Source organism: Silene latifolia, chromosome 3 (genome assembly GCF_048544455.1).
Source record: "Silene latifolia isolate original U9 population chromosome 3, ASM4854445v1, whole genome shotgun sequence".
NCBI lineage: Eukaryota > Viridiplantae > Streptophyta > Magnoliopsida > Caryophyllales > Caryophyllaceae > Silene > Silene latifolia.
In genome coordinates this window covers 15,874,737-15,897,387 of record NC_133528.1, presented here as the reverse complement: position 1 = coordinate 15,897,387, position 22,651 = coordinate 15,874,737, and the positions used below count along the sequence as shown (strand labels likewise).

The window sequence follows — 22,651 nt, the reverse complement described above, 5'->3', positions numbered from 1 at the left end:
CCCTCCTTACTTTCTTTTGCCTAGGCCTAGAACCTCTTCCTGCACCTCTTTTATCAATGGGGTCTCTCAAGGCGCCTTCCGTAGGAGGAGGTGCATTCCGTACCATGTGGCGTAGGTTATTCTCCTTCGGTTGTAATCTTTTACGGCCCCACACCTTTGTTACATCGGAGCCTGCTCCCATTTCGTTGAGTACCTCAATGCCGACATGCGCCTCTAATGCCTTAATCACCTTGGCTGATTCGGCCTCATATAAGGCATATGTCTCATCATCATGTAATGCCAGCCTATATATGTAGTCGTTCTTCATCGTGACAGCAAGAGATCGCTTGAGTCGTTCAGACTCACCAGGATTGTAGTACCCAACAGGAAAGTGCTCATAACCCCGAACCAAGTCCTTTTGCCATCGATTCAAAATGTACTTGTCGGGAATAAACCGCACTTTCTTCAGCTGTAGTACACGAATAATATGCCTGCACAATATACCTTTAAACTCGAAAAGTTTACAAGTACAATTAAACTCACCGAAGTCCAAGTTGACCGTATCATTGTACTTTTTCTCTCGACGCTTCAAAAACGGTGTTGTCACCTCATCCGTTACATTAAATGAAGAGAAATTACCAATGTTCAAATTAGACTCAGCGTTGGTGTGTATAAGACCGTTTACCTCATCCTTCACCAAACTAAAAATGTTAGATGTGTAAGCTCTTTGGAAGACTTCCTCAGCTATGATTGTCTTATTATAAGGAGACGGTCTTTCGTCACAAGCAAAGTTCAACAGTAATTCTTCCTCCACCTTGGATCTTAGTGCATTTTGATAACTATCAAAGAATTTGAACAGAGTAGTTTCAACATTGACATAAGTCTTGAAAAATCGGTTCGTCTGTTCACTTCTTTGCGTAGATGACATACCTACACAAAAGATGTCCCTCCAATACAATGGCACCCACGAATGTCGGTTTTGAAAAGAGTCTATGATCCAACCATTTTCGTGAAGACCATACTTAGCTACAAAAAGATGCCATGCCTCCTCAAAGTCATCGCTATCTGCACTATCGTCAATAATTTTCCAAAGGTCAACAATAATTTCTTGATACCTGACAAAACTTCCCAAGTTCTTTGTTGCGTTAACCATTATGTGCCACAGACACAAACGGTGATGAGTATTAGTAAATACGTCCTTCACAGCCTTACCAATTCCCTTGCATTGATCCGTGAGTATAACCGATGGTGCTCTACCCATACAATCTAACCATCTCCTAAACACCCAAGTGAAGCTTTCCGCATCTTCATGTGAAATCAAAGCGGCAAAGAAGCAAACAAATGAATCTAGCCGTGATGATTTACGCCAACAAATGGAGTAAAGGGCATTTTGTACCTATAATTAAAACATAAGATAAGTATAATTAAAACATATGCCAACAGAACCCTAGCTAATTGATTAATTTCTAAAGCTATTTATTTCAAAATCAATTGAATTGCCCAATTTCTAAACCCTACTGATTTCGAAAATTAACAAAACTATTGATTTCGAAAATTAGTAAAGCTATTGATTTTGAATTAGTTAAGCTAATTATTTCGAATTACTAAAATTACTTCGAAAATAAATAAAATATTTTCGAAAATCAAATTATTTAAGCAACTCATTTCGAAAATTGCATTAATTATTTCCAATTACTAAAATGCCCTAATTATTCAAAAAAGCACAATAATAATTTCTAAAGAAGCAAACCCTAGCTAATTGATTAATTTCTAAAGCTATTTATTTCAAAATCAATTGAATTGCCCAATTTCTAAACCCTACTGATTTCGAAAATTAACAAAACTATTGATTTCGAAAATTAGTAAAGCTATTGATTTTGAATTAGTTAAGCTAATTATTTCGAATTACTAAAATTACTTCGAAAATAAATAAAATATTTTCGAAAATCAAATTATTTAAGCAACTCATTTCGAAAATTGCATTAATTATTTCCAATTACTAAAATGCCCTAATTATTCAAAAAAGCACAATAATAATTTCTAAAGAAGCAAACCCTAGCTAATTGATTAATTTCTAAAGCTATTTATTTCAAAATCAATTGAATTGCCCAATTTCTAAACCCTACTGATTTCGAAAATTAACAAAACTATTGATTTCGAAAATTAGTAAAACTATTGATTTCGAATTAGTTAAGCTAATTATTTCGAATTACTAAAATTATTTCGAAAAGAAATAAAATATTATCTTAAATCAAATTTGATAAATTACGTAAATTTGGTCACCTGTTAACACAAAATGTAGCATCGTAAGAAAATACATCACCAAATGCCTTTGCCATTCCTCTACAACGTCCGTCAGCCCAAAACACATTTAGTAGCTTGCCTTCAAAATCCGTCTGAATGGCGTAGTAAAAATCTGGATCCACTTCCTTAAGTTGTATAAATCTAGCCTCCAAAGCCGCTGCATCCCCGTTAATTCTACTACGTCTTCGTTCTTGATTAAGAAAATTACGTATGTCACGCTTGTTGATTTTTAAATTTTCATGCCCACCCGCTTCTCTAACGAGAATTTGGAAGTTATTGGCAATAGAAACACCGGCAGCGTCGTTCAATAAGGCCCGTCTTTTGAAATATTCGTCAAACATCCGGTAACTTACCATGTGACGAGTATTTTCACGTTTTAAAACGTGATTGTGTTCCAACGAACACGCACCGATGACAACAAAATCGTTTTGTAACGATGCTTCTATTGCAAATTTGCATTTCTCAAAATTTGCAATGTCTTTAAACCCGTTTGTTTTGTTCGGATTGGCCTCCATTGTGCAACATAATCTAATTCGCTTCATCATATAGAAACGAGGTTGCTTCTTTCCCATACCATTGCGCTTGACACCTCTTTCCTGGTACATCTTCACTAGTTCAGTACACCTACAAAAAAGTTGAAAGGCGTTTTTATACGCATATAGGTACGCAAACGCAGCAAACTCGTCACCATTCACGAAAGACATTCCTCTGGTTGGAGTATTAACTTCTAACGAATCGCCATTACCGCCCGTGTTTAACATATTTCCGACCTTTTCAACCCATCCTCCTTCAACAATTGCAGGACCATCGTCAATATCGTCTGGGTTGGCAACATCGTTACTAACATCATCATCGATAATAACGACATCACTACTTGATTCATTGTTTTGTTCTTCCCAAGGAACATTCAAATCAAAATCCATTTTAGTGTAAGTTTTTTTTTCGATCAAATTAAAGCAATTTGATCATCAAAACGTGAAATTTCTTATAAACTGATTGATTTTTTTTTTTAATATTCTACTGTAACTGCTACCACAAAAAAATATTGAAGATCTTTTCTAAAATTTCTCAACAATAAGATAAAATATTGAAAGATCTTTTCTAAAATCTCTCAACAATAAGATAAAATATTTAAATAAATATTCCACAAATTAATCAAAAATGTTTTCTAATAAGGAAATGTGAAATTCAAAATTTAAAATAAGGCAATTTGTAAATGAGGTAGTTTTTAAAATAAGGAAGTTTTAAAAATCGTGGAAACAATTATCTTGATTGAACGGTTTAAAACCGAATTAGGGTTTACTTTTAACAATATAATGAATTAAAATGGGTACTTTGACGTGCTGATACCCCTAGGTTAGATGGTTACTACACTCTTTGCAAACAATAGCCCTCTACTAGCAACAACCCGTGCTCGAATCTCCTTACAAGCAAAGTTTTTTGCTTTTTTTTTTTTTTCGGTTTCTCAAGTTAGGGTTACTTCATTTCGATTTCAATTTTTTTTTTTCATTTTTTTCGATTAATCATTTAATAAACATTTTCATTTTGATTTTGATTAAGGCAAAATATTTATCTACAATTTCATTACGGAATCGATTAATCAATTTGGGTTTATTGCATTAGGGTTCATCAATTATATGAATTGGAAATTTTCAAGTAAAGTTGATTAAATGAATTTTGACGATTACAATTAGGGTTCATCAATTATATGAAATCGAAATTTACAATTAGGGTTTTCATCAATTTGATAAATGAAATCGAAAATTGGAATTCGATTTGATTATTGAAATCGAAATTGGGAATTAGGGTATTCATCAATTTGATTAATAAATTAAATTAGGGTTTGATTAATTGAATTCAATTTGGGTTTATTGCATTAGGGTTCATCAATTATATGAATTGGAAATTTTCAATTACAGTTGATTAATTGAATTTTGACGATTACAATTAGGGTTCATCAATTATATGAAATCGAAATTTACAATTAGGGTTTTCATCAATTTGATAAATGAAATCGAAAATTTGAATTCGATTTGATTATTGAATACGAAATTGGGAATTAGGGTTTTCATCAATTTGATTACTAAATTAAATTAGGTTTGATTAATTGAATTCAATTTTTATCTATTTTATTTTATTGTTTTTAAAAAATCGATTTTCCTAATTATAAAAGCTAAATAACAAAAAAAATATAAATAATAACATAAATTTAAGTAATTAAAATAAATTAAAGAAAGTCAAAGCAAATTAAAAAACTTCCATAAAAACGGTTAACTACTATAGTTAACTTATTAACCCAATATGTTAAATTACTAATCTAACCTTATTCTAACCTCTACAAGTTAACTCTAGTTTGCCAATGTGGCGCATTTTCATTGGTCGTGTATGAAAAAACTCATACACGTCGTGTATGAGTATCATCTTTCAGCACGCTTCACTCCTCACCTCCATGAAACTTGCCTTCCTTTCACTTACAAAGATAGTCTCTCAAAACCCGTATAATGATGACAACATCTCCTAACTCCTCCCTCCCCCTTCACTCAATGGCTCCTGCTCTGGTTTCAAAATCGAGTTTGTCGGCGGGTGGAACAGGATGTATATTCGATCCGGAGGTCTATAAAAAGAATAGTGAATTCCATGCCGATTACATATGGAAGAACATGAACAAAACTTATTCCGAATACTTCTATGAAGACGCCGGGAATAATGATATGACGGTTGTTGCTGTGAATGATGATACGGAATTATTAATCATTTGTATGGAATGCTACAAGGATGATAGTAGTTTCAATACGGGTTATAAATGGCAGGATTTGTTGTTGCACGAATTATGTGAATACGACTCTGTCAATTGTCTAACTCTTCTTCTCGATGAAGATGGCGAAGCCAAGGGGATCATTGGGGAAATGCGTCCTCCCAACGAATTAATGGAACTCGCCTGTGATTACGGAACTCATCGTTGTGTTAACCTTTTGCTTCATCATTTCGGTCCGGATCTCGCTAACCTCAGGGATTCTAACTATCTATTGCCACTCAATCATGCTCTTGCCGCATTGTACCTACCTACTATTTAATTATCTATTGCAATTCAATTCAATTTAATTTTAACTATATTTAATTGAATTGTTTTTCAGGATTATTCTGCACGATCCGGATATTAAGGATCCTGCCATGTCAATGGCGACGGTTCTTTTGGAATATTGCCGTTGGTTAAATGTCAGTCGCCTTTATTAACCGTTGTTATCATCTCAAAATTAAAGCTTGTTTTGTTTAATTATCTATCTTATGCGGCGGGGGATTTCAATAGATAAACAAATTGGAGACGGTGAGAATTCCTGCGCATCGTACCAAAGAATTCCAACAAGAATTGATCAAGTACGCCATGGAAGGATCGTCTGAAGAGGTTGCCGCATTGTTACTTGTTGCTCCTGAAAAGGTGAAGCCTATGCGCGCCCAACTAAGGAAACAACTATTAGAGGAAATAGCATTGCTTCATTTCCATGATGTAACATCTGCATTGTCCTCTGCTACTGCTACTCCTCAATTCCTCACACGCAAGAGCTTGTTTTTGCAACGCACATTGACTTGGTTTGAGGTTTTTGATAAAATTGGCCTCCGTTTCTTTGATTATGTTTGCCTCCCCAAGGTAATAAGCTCAACACATTCGATACTTAAAATTAGATCAAGCGAACTTCCACGATTAGTTGGTTGTATCGGAACTTTTGTAATTAATGCATTGCTGTTTTTTGTTTAAAGGATGATTGGACTTGGCAGGAAATATTAGATATATTGGAGGGTGCAGGATTTTCCCCGAAATACATGAATGATTTTGGGTCCGATCTCTCTTACAGGTTTGACATTTTGTGCTTTTCAAGTACTTGAGATCTTCACAGAATGCATCATACATAACTCTACATAAATTATACTAGTATATTTTTGTAGGTATTTGCCTGAGCATTTTGAGGATTACAAAAAAGTATTCCCAATTCTTTCTGGAAGGCAGCATAGAATTGGCAAAATACCCGACGGTGCAATGAATGATGTACAAGGACTCTTAAATTTAAAGGCAAGATTCTTACTTATAGTCAACAAGTTATGACTGCGTTTACAACCAATCATAATAATAATGTTAACAGGTACAAGGCCAGCATGACAAATCAATATGTGTTGACGATTCGAACAATTTCGTCAGTCTTGTGGCAAACCGAATGAAAAGGGAATATATGATCAAAAACAGAGATTTTTCCGCTTTAGAATTGCTAAGATCCATTTGTTATCATAAATCTGTGGAATGTGCTACAATACTGTTGGAAGGCCGATCTAACGTAAGAATGGAAGTGAATAGTGCACTGGAAGATGGATTGTATCCCTTGCACATTGCTGCTACAAGTATGTCTCCTGGCCTAATTGATCTGTTTTTGCTTAATGGAGCACAGACAAACGTTCAATGCAAGGGTAGTCGCTCACCTTACTATGGAATGTACCCGCTTGAGCTTGCGCTCAACACCTTACGGTTATTTCTCTTATCTGCCTTCTCATATGTTTATGCTTTTCTTCCCTTCACGCTAAATTATATTACATCAATGTAACACCCTGGCCCAAACTGGGTCGGGAGCGATTACTTATGATAGCTCACCAGGGTGTGTACATGGCCCACAGATCAACACGAGTCCTTTATAGCACATTTTGTCATCACTCATGCGCATCCCGGGAACTTTCCCAGAAGGTCACCCATATTAAGACTACTCCCAGCTAAGCACATTTAATTGTGGAGTTCTTTTGCATGGATGACCATAAAAGAAAGTGCACTTTCTCAATATAAGTAGTACTTTCAAACCCTTTTAAACACTAGTCAGATTTAAGCCAATTAATGCACCTTGAAGGTACCCAACCCGGATAACATCTTCGGTTCAGTGGAGTATTACAAACAAGGCCTTGGTGATAAACTGTCTTTGTGCTCTATGGTTGCAGACTCCATCTTTATGTCAGTGATTGGATGCCTACTAAATCAATTTTTAAGTTGATCTATATATTTTGCCTGCCAGAGATGGTCAGTACATTATATTCTGCAAGTTTAATCGATTCGAATAATGCTATCCGGGTATTATTCTTACTTTGGTTTATTGTTCCTTTCCATCCTCGCAGACAGGAGCATTGCAGACAATTGAAAAACTAGCAGCATCTGATATATCAGTGGTCCGAAAAATAAGTTGTCAGTTAATACAAGAAGGAAAATTGGTTGAGCTTTCTGCTTTACTCATGATGTCCTGGGATATGTTGGTTTCACCTGGACATAATAATGGTGACGACATAGGAAGTTCATTTATTGTAAAACATATCTTGAGTGAACTGCGGATGTTAGCCGACAAGGAATCCAAGTTAGTTTGTTGTACTGCGGAATCTAATGGACGGCAGCAGGTCAGGTGGAAGAAAGTGTTGAAATATGATTCAAAATATATATTTGAAGCAGTGTGTCTATTTATGTGAAAAGTTGTATGTGAAAAGTAGTGACTCTTCAAAATTGTATTGTTTGGATGTATTATGTGTAGTATAAATATGTGTCATATGTTTGTTGTAAGATACAAGTATTCAATCAATAATAATTAATCAAGTATTAATCATTCATCTTTTTCTGTTTTTATATCGTTTCACCAACATTAATGGTATCAGACAACAGGTTGGTATCCATTAAAAAAAAAAAAAAGGAAAAACTAATACAACAAAAACAAAAAGGTCGTATTCACCTTGACACTCAACCAAAATACAATAAAATAAACAAAATCCCCAAACTTTACCCAGAATTCCCAAAAATTCCAGAACCAAATTCAATATCTCGGATAGTCAATTAAACAACAAAAATGGCTAATCCTGGCGCAAATGGATCATCTCAACCCTTGATTCCTCTTTTCAAAGGGGAAAAGTATCATCTTTGGAGTCTCAAAATGAAAACAATGTTTAAATCTCAAGAATTGTGGGATATCGTGGAGAACGGGTATGTTGAACCGGACCCGGCACCGGCCGTTCTTGATGCGTCATTGAAGGAGAGCCGCAAGAAAGATGCAAAAGCGTTGTTCTTCATCCAAACGGCGCTAGATGACGATATATTTCCCCGGATTACGGACGCCACCACCGCTCATGAAGCTTGGGAAATTCTTAAGCAGGAATATTTGGGTGACAAGAGAGTCATTAAGGTACGATTGCAAACTTTACGAAGTGATTTTGCGGTATTAACGATGGGTGATAAAGAAACTGTCCAAAGTTATTTGTCTAAGGTGACTGAAATTGTTGGTCAAATGCGGTCATACGGTGAGAAAATTGATAATGAAACAATTGTGAGTAAAGTTTTAAGAAGTTTGAATAGTGATTGGAGTCACATTGTCCCTGCCATTGAAGAATCAAGGGATTTATCAACTTATACCTTTGATGAATTGATGGGTTCGTTGTTAGCCCATGAAAGTAGAATGAAGAAAAGCGTCATTAAAATGGAGGAGAAAGCTTTTCAAGTCAAAGAGGATTCGTCTTACAAGGGGCAGACGAATAATTATGGAAATCAAGGCCGAGGTAGAGGCGGTTTCCGTGGTGGTCACAGTAGAGGCCGTGGCGGTAGAGGCAGAGGTCAATATGGTTACGATGGCGGTAGAGGCAGAGGTCAAAATAATTATGATGGCGGTAGAGGCAGAGGCCATACCAGTAATAGTGACTCCGACCGTCAAAACAAAAGAAAAATTCAATGTCGTTATTGTAACAGGTTTGGTCACAAAGAAGTGGATTGTTGGGACAAACAAAAAGTAGAAACAAATCAAGCAAAATTTTCGGAACAAATTGAAGAAGATGAGTCCAGATTATTCATGGCATATTCAAAAATTCAGAGTTCACTAGACAGCGATGACATATGGTTTTTGGACAGTGGATGTTCAAATCATATGTCCGGAACAAAGTCCTTGTTCAAAATGATTGATGAGACAAAGAAAGGAGAGGTTCGTCTTGGCGATAATAAGAAAATGAAAGTCGAAGGGAAAGGTAACATTGCTATTAAAACAGTACAAGGTGATGTTAAAATTTTGTACGATGTGCAATTTGTCCCAGATCTTGCTCATAATCTGTTAAGTATTGGCCAACTAATGAGTAATGGTTATAAGATAACATTTGATGATGATATGTGTGCTGTCATTGATAAAAAATCTGGTCATAGCATAGCCAGTGTCCGTATGACTCTGAATAAAATGTTTCCGCTGAATGTATCAAGTGTCGTAAGTAAGGCACTAATTGTTAAAGAGAAAGATGAATCTGACTTATGGCATATGAGATATGGTCATTTGAATGTGAGAAGTTTGAAGTGTTTAAGTCAAAAAAAGGATGGTCGTTGGGTTACCAAAAATTACTGCACTTCATTTCTGTGAAGGGTGTGTGTATGGAAAACAGAGGAGAGCCTCTTTTCCTAGAGAGCCGACATGGAGGGCTTCTGAGCCTCTTGAACTTGTTCATGCCGATTTATGTGGACCGATGAAAACTGAGTCATTAGGTGGAAGTAGATATTTTCTATTGCTAACTGATGATTATACACGTATGAGTTGGGTTTATTTCTTAAAATCAAAATCTGAAGCATTCGAGAATTTTAAGAAATTTAAGGCGCTAGTGGAAAATCAAAGTGGAAGACGTATAATTGGTCTCCGAACAGATAGAGGGGGTGAGTTTGTATCTGACGAGTTTAATGCCTTTTGTGAGTCATATGGCATTCGCAGAGATCTCACAGCACCGTATACACCCGAGCAAAACGGAGTAGCGGAGCGAAAAAATCGAACGGTGGTAGAGATGGCCCGAAGTATGTTAAAGGCAAAAGGTCTTCCAAATAAATTTTGGGGAGAAGCGGTATCAACATCGGTATATCTCCTGAATATATCTCCAACGAGGGCCGTATTAAACCGTACACCATTTGAAGCATGGAGAGGCAAGAAGCCAGGAGTAAGTCATTTAAAAATCTTTGGGTGTACGGGTTATACTTTGGTTAATAATCGTTCAAAACTAGATGAGAAGTCGGAGAAATGCATATTTATTGGCTATTGTCCTCATTCCAAAGCATATCGTCTATATAATATTGCAACCGGAAAAGTTATCATCAGCAGGAATGTTATATTTAATGAAGAAGGAAGATTAAGGTGGAATGTTGATAAAGATGGGATTCCCCATCATATTCCACTTGATGAAACTGATGACCAACCAGACGGTCCATCTGGTTCCTCCTCACCTGGAAGCACTCCACCACCAACGCCAAGAAGCAACAATAGAGAAGAAAGTGACAGTGAATCTCCTGTGAGAAAATACAAATCACTGGCAGAAATTTATAATTCTTTTAACTATGCGTTAATAGTTACGGACCCGACTTTATTTGAGGAAGCAAATGAAAAAGCAGAATGGCAAATCGCCATGAAAACAGAAATAAATGCTATTGAAAGAAACAACACGTGGGAATTGGTTGATGCCCCGAAAGACAGGAATATTATAGGGCTGAAATGGGTGTTCCGTACAAAATACAACGTTGACGGAAGTATTCAAAAGCATAAAGCACGACTTGTGGCAAAAGGATACTCTCAACAACAAGGTATTGACTTTGAAGAAACTTTTTCTCCGGTTGCACGATTTGAAACAATAAGAATTATGTTGGCTTTGTCGGCTCAACAAAAAGCCTCGCTGTGTATCAACTTGACGTAAAATCTGCATTTTTAAATGGGAACCTTGAAGAAGAGGTGTATGTGTCACAACCCCAAGGTTTTATTGTGGATGGTTCCGAAAGCAAAGTTTACAGATTGAGAAAAGCATTGTACGGGTTAAAACAAGCGCCCCGTGCTTGGTATAGTAGAATTGATCTATTTTTCCGTGAAAACGGATTTTCAAGAAGTGAGAACGAACCCACTCTTTACTCCAAACGTGATGGTAACAGAGACTTTCTATTAGTTTGCCTTTACGTGGATGATATAATTTATATGGGTTCTTCCAAGTCTTTGGTGGGCGATTTTAAGTCAAGTATGATGAAGACCTTTGAGATGTCGATTTAGGATTATTACAAGATTTTTTTGGGTCTTGAAGTGAAACAAGATATAGATGGAATATTTGTGAGCCAAAAGAAATATGCTTCTGACTTATTGAAGAGGTTTAATATGGTAGAATGTGAGTTTGCAGCCACTCCGATGAATGTTAATGAAAAGTTACAGCATGAAGATGGAACGGAAAGAGCAAATCCAAAGAATTATAGAAGTTTAGTAGGAGGTTTGAATTATTTAACACACACTCGACCCGATATTTCCTTTCCAGTCAGTTTGGTATCTCGATATTTGCACAATCCTACCAAACAACACTTTGGCGCGGCAAAGCGGATTCTTCGTTATGTTGCCGGAACCGTTGAATTTGGAATTTGGTATTCTAGAAAATCAAGACTGAAGTTAATTGGCTTCACTGACAGTGATTGGGCAGGAAGCATAGATGATCGGAAAAGTACGTCGGGAAATATTTTTAGTCTTGGTTCAGGGGCAGTAACTTGGAGTTCCAAGAAGCAAGAAACTGTGGCCTTATCTTCTTCGGAAGCCGAATATGCAGCAACAACATCGGCTGCCCGCCAAGCTCTATGGCTTAGAAAGTTACTCACTGATCTTGGTTATGTGCAAAATGAAGCTACGGAAATTTATTGTGACAATAGGGCTGCTATTGCAATGAGTAAAAATCCCGTCTTTCATGCAAGAACCAAGCATATTGATGTGCATCATCATTTTATTCGTCAACTCGTATTGGATGGAAAGGTAACGCTAAAATTCTGTGGTACGAACGAGCAAGTGGCGGATATATTCACAAAAGCTCTTCCTCAAGCTAAGCATGATTTCTTCCGAATGAAATTAGGAGTATGTAACTTTGAATCAAGGGGAAGTGTTGAAATATGATTCAAAATATATATTTGAAGCAGTGTGTCTATTTATGTGAAAAGTTGTATGTGAAAAGTAGTGACTCTTCAAAATTGTATTGTTTGGATGTATTATGTGTAGTATAAATATGTGTCATATGTTTGTTGTAAGATACAAGTATTCAATCAATAATAATTAATCAAGTATTAATCATTCATCTTTTTCTGTTTTTATATCGTTTCACCAACAGAAAGGATGTTTATTGTTTGCATTGTCGATGATGGAAATATTAAAAAGAGCACGCGCAGCCATTCTGGATTATTGTTTATCCCCTAAATTAAAGGTTGTTTGTTTTTGATGAATTATTATTGATTTATTTATCGATAAGTTTGGTATATCTAAATTCTAATGACATTTTTTTTCATACATTTGAAGGATGTAGAAAACTCTGAGATGGCATTGGATGTTTCTAATTTGCTTAAAGACTTGGGGTTTTGTCTCAAGAATGAGGATATTGATGCGAAAGATGTGAAAGGATATGAAGATGTATGTTATCCAATGAGCCCTTAAAGCTTGTGGTGGTCATTGGGAGGACAATCAAGTCGTGTTTTTCAAATTCCTAATGCAGAGGCCTTCAACTGTGGTGTTGGTATTCATTCGCAACATAAGCCGAATAGGAATAGCAGGGCGACGTCTTTTCCAGAACCACAACCACCATCAGGTGTCATTGCTATTAGACGGTATTGGCCAAGGCAACCATCATCAGGTGCCTCGTTTGCTAGTAACAGAAGCTGGAGTTTCATTCCTTGTGCACTCAGGAGGTGCTTGAGGTTTTCTCCTATTTATTTAGACGCCATTTTCTTAAATAAATTAAGGGCTGTTTTTACTTTTGACACCAGTACTAGATTAATAACGGTGTGTGCATTGAATTATCACCAAATGCAGTGTCAAGATCAATAAAAGTGTAGAATAACACTTCATTGACAAGGAGAGTAGTAAATTAATGCAAGAAAACTTGTTTATTTTTAGGAATGAAAATGACAATTTTATTCAAAAATGCAAGAAAATTTGCTGTTTTTAGCAATGAAATGACAAATTTATTCAACGATACACGTATTTGAGTGACATGGCACCAGCGACGCCGGGATACGTAAGTTAGGCGTAGCCGTTTAGTTGATTCATAGCTGGGATCGAAACAGATGAATGGGCCCACTTATCGGAAACTTGTAACCCTTATAAATAGCCCACTTTTGTAAGACTTCCATGCACAAATTACAAATACTCTTCTTCTCTTAAATAAAACTTATAGAAGTTCCCTACGTACTATTAACCGGAGTTTACTAGGTACGTTCATACTTCATACCTTTGATTTAATTGCATATTAGTAAGAGTTTGCGAAGAATATTAAAACACATTATAATTAGTGTAATTATTAATTTTATTATGTTAAATGAACTCTACTATACTTTCATTGATATAAAATTTCATGTATCACCTATAAAAAAAGTTTGGATTTGGACGATCGCATGACATCTAACCTGAATATGTATCCAATACTTTCATATCTGGTGCGCGATAATAACTATTCTAGATTGGATTTGGGTAAATTTATATTTCGGACTAAGTTAGACCGAAGAAGTGATCGTTACTTAACTCGTATCATGGACAACTAGACCGGATCAAGTTCGAATTAATCAGCTCTAACTTATCGTTTGTGATTTGTAATTTGTAAGCCAGTTTTGCAACAGGTAAAACACAAAGATGAAGGCTTGGCTAATCGTCGCAATAACATGGACCGTTCTTCAATCATCGGCTTTGATAGCAAATGCAATCGCACTGGACCTCGCTAATCCCACCCAAGCTAAATACTCAGCTTGTCTAACCAGTATCCGAAACGATGTGAAGCATCCCAAACTCAATTACGGTGGTATACCCGTAATAGGAGCACCCACTGCCACATATCTTAGGATTGACCTTACTGTTGCAACAGGAACGGTGTCCCTAGCCCTTAAACGCAGCGACTTGTATGTGGTTGCGTTACTGGCTAAGAACGATAAAAACGTAAACAGGGCTTATTACTTCAATGGTCAAATTACTTCGGCTCAATTAGACAAACTTTTCCCGGAGGCAAAGGGTGCTGCAAATCAGCAAAAGATAACAGAGTACGCCGAAAATTATGCATCACTTGAAAAGGCAGCCAAAATGGATAGGAAGAAAGCCGGGTTAGGTATCGGCAAACTTGTTACTTTTCTTGGAGCGGTAAATGGGAAGGCGCGTCAGGTGCAAGCTGAAGCTAAGTTTATGATGGTTGCTATTCAAATGATTTCTGAGGCAGCGCGATTTAGGTATATTGAGAAGATGGTACTGAATAATTTTCCAAACGGGTTTAATCCCGATGATAAGGTTCTTATATTGGAGAGGAACTGGGACAGGATTTCGGCAGCAATTAAAGGTTCTAAGAATGGAGTTTTCTCGCCATCGCTTGTGTTGAAGTCTCCGGAGGTAAAGACAAGTTGGACAGTGAGCAAAGCGACTGAACTTGATATGGGACTACTGAAGCATCTGGGAAATGCTGTATCGGAGTCGTCTTCTGAGGATAATGATGCTCAAAATTAATGAAACTTAATGAATGCTGGCAGTTGAATAATGAATAATAAATAATGAATAACGAATGTAATTAATGGTGTGTGATTTGAGAACTGTATATGGTGTTATAGTTACAATAACGTTGTCATCTGTAAATAACACTGAGGTTGAAGTAAGTTGTTTAAGTCAATAAATTTCGTCTTGTCAATTAAGAGTAGAAAAGTATGACGCACCAGACGAGGTGCAATATGATCTCCATAAATCACAATGTAACATCTCGAAATTAAACAACTATCTCAACTATCTCGAAATTTGTAACATCTCGAAATTAAACAAGCGTTATTTCCAACTACACCCCTCGCCACTTACCCTTCCCTTACTCTCGGTACTGGGTCGTCTATTTCCAACTCAAGTGACTATCGTGCCATCATTGGTAGCTCGCAATATCTGTCCATTACTCGTCTTAACATTAATTTTATTGTCAATCGGTTTGCTCAGTTTCTGTAGGATTCTCAAGTATCTCACTGGCTTGCTCTCAAGTGTCTTCTCCTTTATCTCAAAGGTACTCTCACTCTCGGTTTACAGCTCTATCGTGATTCTCCGATCAATATTCATGCATTTTGTCTTGCTTGCTCGTACAAGAGAAACGGTAATATTATGTAAAAGCTTGATTTTATTAACAATAACATACAATGTATTTATAGTACAAGAGTCTAGCTAGATAGGTTAACGAGAATTAGGAAAGTAGAACTATTACAAAGATTATAAACTTGGAGAACAAGTATTTACTAAAACAATAGGAAAGAATATGGCTAAATATTAGTTTTCTTAATATAACATTGGTATAACGAGTTTCAATGCCGAAGTAGTTGATGACACGAAGAAGTGACACGGGGATCCCAGAGAACAGTCTTAACCAGTCAGATAATGTACCTGTAAGAAACTCTGGATTATGCCGCCATGAACTTGGACAATATTTCGGCCTTGGTTCTGAGACACGAAAAACTGACACACGGATTCAGGCCCGTCTGCAATTCCGGTTGGTAATCCAAGTGAAATACCATCCGGTTATGAAGAAAGGTGGTTGCTTAATGTTCATGCAATCTGTGGTATATAAGTTGGGGTGCACAGAATGTGTTTGTTCGCATTGACGCATTGTTACAGATCGAGTACAATATCAAGCCTTGCAAATCACTTTTGATGTCGTCTGATAAATGCATTGATACCAAGCCGCTAAATGAATTACGCATGTCATTAACACAATTTCACTTGATACTTCATTATACTTCTGAAAACTTCCAAAGTTTGGAACAATCCCCTACTACTAAGAGAATAAAAATTCTCAAAAGTTTTCCCTCCAAAGCATCTACTTATATAAGGAAAGAAATGATATTTTCCCATTAAACTATTATCTTTCTTTAAAGCATGATTTTTTCATTAAATTCTAAATTATGATTATAATGTTTTAATCAAAATAAAATAAAAGGGGTATAAAATTATAAAATACAAAATTGCTAATTTTTCTTAGAAAATGACTTGATGCATACTTACACTGTATAAAACAATAATTATCAGTTTCGTGAAAAAGAAAATCATTAAGATAATTTTAAAAAAGATATAAATGAAATCATTAGCTTTGTGATTAAAAAAATGATCTCATGACATACCCAATTTTTTTTATTAGATTTGTAGTTTAATTTTTTTCTCATATCAAAATAGGTGAAATATGAAAATATTAATTAAGGTATAAATTTTGAATAATAAGTAATAAATTAAAAATGTAAACACTCTATAAATATTGCGCATTTATTGCGCGGGATTTATACTAGTTATAACATCAACAATGATCTAGTTGCTAATAAACAAATACTAATTCTTCATCAGGCTATTCAAAACAATAAATAAAACACCACTTCAGCAACTATGCGATTGCCAAAAAAAATAGGAAAAATCAAAAATAAATTAAAAAATCACATTATAGTTGTGACCCGCAGCAACAGCAACATCCTTCTTCTTCAAGGATTGTCGGTCAATTTCCCCATCAAATTCCGATGAATTCCGCCTATAAAACTTGAATACTCCATTTGATAGCGAGACCGGTATACGCACATCCTCGTACCTTCCAGCTCTCGTAACAATCGAAGTCTCCATAAGAGTATTATCCTCTCTTGAATTTCGCACCAATCCTTCAACTTCCGTGACTTCCGGTGAAGCTCGGCAGTAAAGGTGAATAACACCGTTGGAAAGAGATATTGGGGTTCGAACATCCTCATACCTACGGGCGCGCAAGACCGATCTCGAAATTATCGGCATTGGCGACGATGATGAAGTTTGTAGTAGTAGTAGGATGTATTAATTTTTCTGGAATTTGTTACGCTTAATGATTGTTAATTACTTAGTTTTCAGAGTATAGCAGAGATATGGATGGAGATGAAAGTGGAAGGGTTTGGTGCGTTTATTTATAGAAAATTGAAAAATACCGTGTTGATTATTTTTGTAATTTGAATGTTTTTTGTTTGGTTGTTTTGCGAGTTGAGATTTGGAAAGTGTTTCTTTAATGGGACGCCCTTTCATTTTCCTTAAGGGATTAGGAAATCTTTCCAGTGTTGATTGTGATTTGATTGTAATTTGTGATGCGCCATTGTTTTTTAAGTAATTTTTGTGGAAAAGCAACATACTATGGTTGAGCTCCAACTATTATAAATACTAGTTTGAATGCCCGTGCGTTGCAACGGGGGTAATTAACTTATTTATAATGCAAAAAAAAAATATAAGGGTATGATCACAAAGTTGTGCTTTAAAATTGAGGAGTTATTATCCCGTCGAGCTGTGTCCTTCCACTACGATCCCAAATATGTACACTACTTTAGAATAGAAAGCCTATGGGTTCACCCATTTGGGTTTCAGGAGGATGATCGACTTATAATGAAATTTCTTTACTTAATTGAATTTTGATTTCTTCAACTTTAATGTAACTTTTTCGGCATAAAATTAGGTAGTTTTCCAGTGAGAGATTGTCGGAATTTTGTAATTGGGCCAATTTGGAAGTTGCTGCGGTTACACTTGGTGTATAGAAGATTTTATACACCACAAATTAAATTTCGACAAGTGGAGGAATCTATTTGACTAGTAGGATTATTAATTTGAAAAGATATGGATAAAGCTTATTAATTTTGGTAGGATGATTAATAATTATATATTTACCATAATTAAATATATTATATTTTCACATAATCTTTATCCATATCTTTGAAAATTTTATTAACAATCTATTATCGTAAATTTATACGGTATCTGAAGCTCGTACGTTTATTTTGAATAAAAAAATTTGGAGCAAGGGTTGTATGCCTGTATCCAAACGATCAAAAATTGAGAATGAATTATTGGATCTCAATTGATTAAATTTGTGAATAATGAATAGAGTAGCAGTGGATAATATTATACTCCTTTTACGAGAACTTCAACATTCCCTTGACCACTATTTATTTGAAGCTCGAGAACTGAAATAGCCATGATTTGTGCGTGTGCCAAAGGCGAGATGACGACATGTGCGGTGGTTGGCAACTTGGAACGATAAGGGTGGTGCATGGAGAGGACGAAGAGGTGGTGAACGTGGTCGAGTGAGGGGTCACGCTGGTGGAGGAGTTGATGACTTGAGAGCTTTTAAAATTATTAAGATTGGTGCGCATGGGGTAGCGGGAGTCACACGGGTGGCCGCAGGATTTCGCTGGAACTAGTAGGTGGTTACTGGCGGGGAGTTAGCACTTGCAGGGTGTGGGTGGTGGTGGAATTGGCGTTGAGGTATTTGGAAAAAAATAAAGAACGGTGAAATATTTATCTTTCCAAATTTGAAAAACATTATGGTGTAATAATTATGGAAAGTTCTAAATTTTAAATTTGATTTTCACAATATTTGCTCTAAATATACCAAAATATAAGTTAAAAGAGATTCAATTTCATGCCCCACTATTGCAACGTGTCACTACATTACTCGCAGTGTATAGAGGATTCTATACACTGAGGGTAACCGTAGCCTTTTCGGGCCAATTTGGCTCTATTTGCCCATTGACTAAAATATCTATATCTATCTATTTATCTATATTAATAAAGGAAGCTTTTTTCGAGCGATTACAGTGAGTCCAACATTCGCGAAAGACTAAATTTTAAAAAATGAATAAAACAGCTAGCAAAATGATCGTATGTCACCATCCTTGTGATAAGATTTTATTCTATCTTATACAAATTCTTATCCAATATGATAAGATTTATAACTTCTAATGTAGGGTTTTCACATGAGCTCAAATACAAGAGTTCATTTATTTACAATTTTCCTATTTAATAATAAAAAAAAAATTCACAATTGAGTTTGGGAGGCATACAATCTGAGAAAAAATTACTACAAAATACGAGCATATATAAAGCGGTCCATTCATACCAAATTACCAAACATAATTTATTTTTGTTCTGACATCTTTTCTTAGATTGAAAATGTGTGTTTTGATTTTCATATGATTTGATTATTATACGATATAATTGTTGTCATTGTGTTTGTGTATCTAACTAATATTTTTTCTTTCTAATGACAGATTTGAAGAATACCAAGCAATATCACAATAGTTGGATGTCAGATTAGAAGAGATTATATAAGAAAATTTGGGTTAGCCATTTATGCATTGAAAGTAATCTCAAATTGGTGTCTTTGGTTTTGATAATTTTCTTTTTTCCCTATGACCCTATCTAATTACCAATTTGGTTGGATTGATAATATGTTTTGTAGTAAGATGACAAACGGGTTAGGGTGGTAGATGACTTATCCGTGATCGGCTAGAGATACAATATTCAGTTTATGTAAGTCTAATGGAAAAGGACATCCTTGAATAATGGAAAAGGACAATACTTCCTATTTAATTGGTAGACTAAATTATTTTCCATTTGCTTTTTACTTTATTTATTTCACTAGTATTGGTGCCCGACTTCGCTCGGGCTACCTCTACTTACTATTAAATCTTTTTTTCATTAAATAAAATTACTTAAAGTTGCATAACCCATAAATTTATCATTAATATATTTTTCTATAACATATCCTAAAATTACGATGAAATAATTTTGAGATAAATTCACTACTACCGCTACTTATATTTTACTCTTATTAGTGAAACAATAGTAATAATATTTCACTACTTGACCGTAATCATTGTTACTTTCACTACTCCCGCCGTAATTATTGTTACTGTCACTACTGTCGCATTAATATTGATAATTTCACTACTTCTGCCGTAATTATTGTTATTTTCACTATTGTCGCATTAATCTTGATTATTTCACTACTCGCGTTGTTGTTTCTACCACTCTCACTAATCTCGTTGATAATATTGTTACTTTTACTATTCAAATGAGTGATTACTATCATATAACTATATCCAATGTTACTATAATCTTTTCTTTACTGACGAAATTACTTTTACTACTTGGGCATGCAATTTTAAGAGGATTATATATTTATATAAATATATTACATATATGCATTAAATCAAATCGAAAGAATTATGCAATATTATATATTATGGAATCTAACTTGAATTATTTATAACCTGCTTATTATATTTTTGTATGTTAAATAATTAACATCTCTATACATATAATAAACTATAAAGTTTAATAAAATTGCATAGATTTTAAATTTAATATATAATTTTATGATGATAATAATTATAATACCATAAGTGTGCATGTTTATACTAATTAATTATTTTATTTTAAGGAAATTGACCATCTTCTATAAATATTTAGGAAAATTACAGGCATCTTCTTTGTTTTAGTCTCCTTGAAATTGACCATCTTAATTAATTATTTTATTTTAAGGAAATTGACCATCTTAATTAATTATTTTATTTTAAGGAAATTGACCATGTTTAAGAAAATTACCAAGCTTCTATATAATTTAATTTTAACCCAAACTATATTATATTTGCATTGAGATCCCTTGATCGGGTCTATCACACGGTGCTATTGATTTAAAACTATATAGTATAATTAATTTGTATAACTTTCTTTAATTACAATAAAGTCCCTTAGTTTCTGGATTTAATATATAATATTGATTATGACAATATTTGCTTCCAAACTAAATTGTATACGTCTTTCATTCTACATGTTTGCATAATGACCGGGTTTTGGGAGTGAATTATTAATTTTTCTATTATCCGTAGAAACCTACTCCATCCTGGTCAATTGATATTCTTTAGTTTTGGCACAAAGACAAAGAAAAGAGGAGAGAGTCAATTACTATAACAAGTGGACTAAATTGAGTGTGAATTATCAAATTATCCTCAAGTTCGTTCTTAAAATAGACAGAGAGAGTATTCAATTTATATGCGGAGAACTACTATATTAGGATTTAGGAACCAATGAGACACCAACCGTATAAGATACCGTGACATTTTGTAAGTTATTAGGAGGTAACATTTGATGAGTTTGTTTTAAGTAAATAACCTATCATCCTTTACCCCCTTATATATAAATAAAAAAACATGTCCAATTTATTATAAAAAAGTCTAACAAAATATTCTGCATCAACTTTACCAAGGTCCAATAAGACGAGAATAATTGTTTTGCGAACAAGTCCATCAAAGAATAGAAATAGTTAGATCAAAGTAAATGTACATAAAATAGGCCCTTGGTTTCATTTTTGACAATTATCTCTCTTCCCCTCCCATGCATCAACTTTTTTTAATTAAAATAATACAGCAAGTCTCGGGTATATCCGTCACAAACTTGCGACGGGTCAAATACTACCCACATGGGTAAATAAGACAAAAGAGAATATTAATCCCTAGACAATTTACTTTTGTCTTATCTCCTCATGTGGGTTGTATTTGGTCCGTCGCAAGCTTGCGACGGATATACCCGTCACAAATGAGAATTTGTGAAAATAATAATTGGTAAATACGCATTTTTATTATACTAGGGGTTAATAGTTTGATTTTCAAAAATAATATGACAATTTTATTCTGTCTCATATGTTTGATGGATTGTTATTGTATTATGATATTATAAATCTAAAGTAAAACATAGAAAAAGTTTGATGTTTATTGGGTTAGTTAAAAAAGACAATTGAGATGGAAGTGTACGTAGGCATGAAACCAATGATTCAGACTTTATCATAAGATAAAACATATCGTTACGATGGTCTTGCCACTGTATTTTTTCAAATACCCCTTTCTATATTGTTACTATAGAGATGATCATCATTTGATATAACTAAAAACATAATAATCAAAATATTGTAGAACCCTTCGTTTCAGTTAGAGCGATTAGAAGTAGAATTAGTTCGTTATTGGATAGATATGAGTATCAAATATAATATTTAACATATGTGGTTGTCAAGGACAACCCAAAATTAACGTAGTTGATCTTTCATGGACAAACATTACTTTTTTCATGGACATTTTACCATTAATTTTCCATTCTTTACCCATCACAAAAAACAAAATAAACAATCTCTCTCTAATTCTCTTCCTCACAAATTAACCAAATCCGTTAAATTACTCAATTATGAACGCTAATTCTCATGTCGATCAAGTAATAATCCTAATTTATTAACTTATTAATTATTAACTATGCTATATCAAATTAAGAAGATTAAATTAATTTATACTAATGAAATTAGGGTTTGAGGAAATGACTGTCAATGAAAAGTAATTGTGTCGGAGTCTAATTGCATGGCCAAATATGCTGCATCCTACATGATGGACACTGTTTGGCAACACTTCTTCAACACGATAGTGCTTGTGTTATGGCAAATTTATTGAGCTCTCTGAAAAATTGAATGCTCATGGTTCATACGAGGCCACGCGCATAAATTTCCTTGGTTCAATACACGACGCTTATTC

The 22,651-nt window shown here is 34.7% G+C and overlaps 1 protein-coding gene and 1 long non-coding RNA gene across 4 annotated transcripts; both read left to right on the top strand.

Moving 5' to 3' along the window:
* Positions 1 to 13,446: 13,446 nt before the first annotated feature.
* On the top strand, positions 13,447 to 14,942 carry LOC141645952 (ribosome-inactivating protein saporin-7-like). 2 transcript variants are annotated; one of them, XM_074454091.1, is made up of 2 exons: positions 13,447 to 13,517; positions 13,922 to 14,942. In XM_074454091.1, the coding sequence occupies exon 2, from the start codon at positions 13,935 to 13,937 to the stop codon at positions 14,787 to 14,789; it is 855 nt and encodes a 284-aa protein (XP_074310192.1). In that variant the 5' UTR covers positions 13,447 to 13,517; positions 13,922 to 13,934; the 3' UTR covers positions 14,790 to 14,942. The 2 variants fall into 2 exon arrangements, with proteins under 2 accessions (XP_074310192.1, XP_074310191.1); XM_074454090.1 differs by having other exon boundaries at positions 13,911 to 14,942.
* Positions 14,943 to 19,088: 4,146 nt separating this feature from the next.
* LOC141645951 (uncharacterized) lies at positions 19,089 to 19,667 on the top strand. Of its 2 annotated transcripts, XR_012545241.1 has the most exons (3): positions 19,089 to 19,249; positions 19,346 to 19,416; positions 19,537 to 19,667. It is a non-coding gene; the product is annotated as an uncharacterized LOC141645951 (long non-coding RNA). The 2 variants fall into 2 exon arrangements; XR_012545240.1 differs by having other exon boundaries at positions 19,346 to 19,667.
* Positions 19,668 to 22,651: the final 2,984 nt, after the last annotated feature.

What these genes read in the sequence shown, in the direction of transcription:
- LOC141645952 (XM_074454091.1), top strand. Translation starts at nt 13,935, where the DNA reads ATGAAGGCTTGGCTAATCGTCGCAATAACATGGACCGTTCTTCAATCA.